Source organism: Galeopterus variegatus, unplaced genomic scaffold (genome assembly GCF_000696425.1).
Source record: "Galeopterus variegatus unplaced genomic scaffold, G_variegatus-3.0.2 Scaffold899, whole genome shotgun sequence".
Taxonomy (NCBI): domain Eukaryota; kingdom Metazoa; phylum Chordata; class Mammalia; order Dermoptera; family Cynocephalidae; genus Galeopterus; species Galeopterus variegatus.
Window position 1 is genome coordinate 282421 of NW_007727010.1, and position 3513 is coordinate 285933.

Sequence of the window (3513 nt, forward strand, 5' to 3'; positions counted from 1 at the left end):
AAGTTTGGGTAACTTAGTAAACCGCTGGGCTGGGCGCCAGCTGCGACCCACCAGCCGGGAGCTGAACGCTCTGCGGCCGCAAGGCGGGGGCGTGGGCGTGGGCGGGTGGTCGCAGCTGTGCGGGGTTCCCCTCGCCCGCCGTTCGGGCGGGGACGGCTGGACGCCGCACACCCCGCCGCCCACCCGGCGCGAGGACACAGCCCGCCCCGCGCCGTCCCCGGACGGGATCCTCGGCACCTACCGGGAGGCCTCTGCGCGGGGCTGTGGAGAGCCGAGAGGTTCAGCGAGGCCGCCTTCTCCCGCACCGTGGCCATCGCCCTGGCTGCCCGACGTCGCCTCCTCGGACCGCCGCAACCTGAACCGGGTGCCCGCGCCGCCGCCAGTTAACTCGCCGGGGGCGGGGCTCTCGCAGGCCCCGCCCCTGTCGGTCACGTGTCTCCCTGCGCGGACTGTCGCCTGCGGCCCTTGCCCTCTGAGACGCCTCGGGCGTGTCTCGACGGGAGAGGTGGCCGGCTACTAAGGACTTCACTTGGCTGTGTCCTGCCGGTCCGCGCCGGCCCCCACGGGGCCTGCTGTTCCCACCGGCTAGGTTCGAACACCCTGGAACTAGGCGAGCGGCTGAACTGCTCTACCTCAGTGTCCTCACCTGGGACGCAGGGGCAGTAGGACCCTCTTCATGGAGTATTGTGTATGAGGATTACACGAATTCAGTGCATGTTGTTCAATAAAAATTATCAGAGGCCATTGTTTTGGACTACGTTCCTGCTCTCGTTCCCAACAGAGCAGACTAAGAGACAAAATGGAGTCACCCCTGCTAAATTCCTTGTCACTTAAGTTGTCTGATCTTCCAAGAAGTGAGGAAGAGATAACAACCAATTTCCTGAACATGCCAGTTTCAATCTTCGATAAGCAAGTTAATGAAGTTCCTTCTGCTTTAAACCTTACACGAAAGAGGTGACCTGTTAACTAATCAGTTATTTTCCTATTGTTCTGTCTCCCTGTCCCCCACCTTACAAGGAAAGTAACTTTGAAATGACCAATCTGCTTTTTGTTTTTTGTTTCTTTTTTTTCAGGCTTTTCTGTCTGTAAAGCCTTTGTGATTTGCCATGGACTCTGGAACACTTCTCTGGCTCTGTCAGATGGTGTTTCTCAGGTTGTTTCTCACATTTGGCTCCTAATAAACTTTATGAAATTATTTCTGCCTTAATTTTGGTTGACAACGCTTAGCATTTAGTAACTGGGTCCTAAAATTAGGTCATGGTGATAATAACTGCATAAGTGTTTCACGCATACCTCCCTGTAAAGAACAAACAAATTCTTATCTGGCCCAGGAGAGCAATGTCTAGAGGTCACAGGAGGGAAGCAGCCAAAGACCGTGGGGCTGACTGCCAAGAAAATCTGTGCTGCCTCCAAAGTAACTCAGGGTCAGGTGGATAGGGACAGAATTTGCTGTGGAAAGGGGAGGGTAGAAGTGAAGGCAGAGAGAGAAAGGAGAGGGATGGCTGTGAATGGGAAGCATTTTATTTTATTTATTTATTGGCGGACTGTAAGGAGATCCAAAGCCTTGACCTTGGTGTTATCAACACCGCGCTCCAACCAACTGAGCCAATCAACCAGCCTGGGAAGCATCTTGGTTACTTGGGAAGTTGAAGCTAGGAAATCCAGGGGTCCAGTGTTGGGGTACCTCTGAAGTGATGAGTGTTTTTAGTGACCAGTAATCCAATTGCTAGATACTTGCCCATTTTTTTCAAGTTTGGAAATTTTGCAAGCATTTTCAACTTTTGGTACATATGATAAATGTCTTCTTAGAGGGAGAATGCTTGTGTGATCTGGGTATAAATTAGAATGGTGTTTAAGGGCCGGCCCGGTGGCGCACTGCTATAGTGCGCCGCTTGGGAGCGTGGTGGTGCTCCCGCCGAGGGTTCGGATCCCACATACAGACCGGTTCCCGCTCACTGGCTGAGCGAGGCGCGGGAGCAACACCGAGGGTTGCAATCCCGTTCCCGGTCCTGGTCCGGTACGGGCCCGACACTGAGGGTTGCGATCCGTTGCCGGACACGGAAAAAGACAAAAAAAAAAAAAAAAAAAAAAGAATGGTGTTTAAGTGGGTGTCCATTATTTTGCTTACTGGAAAAAGTTCCTGCATGTGGTTGTTTCAGAGAATACATACTTAGAAGTTCTGACCCTCGGGAGCTGGGTTTAGTGGGTGGCATGATGGGAGCAATTGCTGCTCCTAAGAGTTAAGAAAAGGTTGCCAACTGGTTGACCCTTTTTTTAATGTGCTCTCTCCCCCTGGTGGTAGAAAAACCTGCCCTCACTTCTGTTTAACGAATTTCCTTCGTGGTTGGCTACTGCTCACAGAGGTAAGATACAACCCAGGACAAGTTGTGTACACCCGATACACAATTTAACTTTAATCTGTCTCATGCTGCGTAACTGAATGAACACACAAGTCCATCCCCACTACTTGGGAGGGAAAAAAAGTTCATCCTATATCAGAAAACAAATATGACAAACACTAACGCTGCCTCTTTTGAAAAAGGCAGGTGACCTCAGGACCATTTTGATACTTTATGTAACATTTTGAAGAATGCTTCACCAGATTGCATTATCTATGTCTACCTCATCTGGAATGCTGGAATGCCCTTCTTTACCTATGTTTTATGCACCCTGGAGGCTTAACCCATTTCCCACCTTCTTCTTCACTGAACAGATTTTTCCAGTTACCCTGATATATTTCTTCTCTGATCACTTATGGCCCGTACTGAGTGCTTTGCTATTCAGCCCCCAGGTCATGTGGATACTCCCTGTGTCAGCACACACACATCTTGATTGCCTAACAAAATCGTAAAATTGTCTAGGGCAAGGAGCATATTTTCACCTCTCAGATTTCTTTCACCATCTGTGCAGTGTTGGGCACATAAGTAGATGCTTTGATTGTCCTCATCAAGATACAGAGCTTTAACAAATATCAGCTTCATACTTTTTAAGTTTAATGTTTAGGAACCTCTAGTAAAAAAAAAAAAAATTCCTTAAAAAAATTCCTCTCATAAGTAGCAAGTATAACAATCAGACAGTTTATGACGTGAAAGGAAATTTCATTCATCCCTTTCTGATTAATCCAGTGTACGGCTGCACAGCCTTAGGCCTTTTTTCTTTTCTCCTGTACTTAAAACTGTTGGCAGCATGAATCCAAGCTGTAATTTTTGCACAGGGTTTTTTTTTTTTTTCACTTAGAGTGCTTTAAAATCACTTTTATCGATTATTTCTCAAATAAGTGTGTCAAGTCAGTACTATTTTTTTTAGCATATGGGAAAAACTTCACTTGATCTAAACTTTTCTAAGATCAAACTTGTCTAAGCCAGACAAGAGGTAGGAAACAAAACAGATAGTTTATGATTCACTAATTTGCTCCGGTGCAATCCTACCACACACACACACAGAGCACCCACTTCAGGTTTCTCCAGCAGTGTTACACAGTGATGAGTAAAAAAAACTTTTGTAGTTTTTTCG

General features: G+C 47.7%; 1 protein-coding gene across 1 annotated transcript in view; it reads right to left on the bottom strand.

The window, feature by feature from the left end:
* DEPDC7 (DEP domain containing 7) overlaps nucleotides 1–351 on the bottom strand; it is a 16980-nt gene extending 16629 nt beyond the window's left edge. Inside the window, exon 1 of the mRNA XM_008573298.1 lies at nucleotides 242–351. Within this exon, the coding sequence (XP_008571520.1) occupies nucleotides 242–314 (73 nt within the window). The 5' untranslated portion in view covers nucleotides 315–351. The remainder of the gene's footprint in view (nucleotides 1–241) is intronic.
* Between the last annotated feature and the right edge of the window lie 3162 nt (nucleotides 352–3513).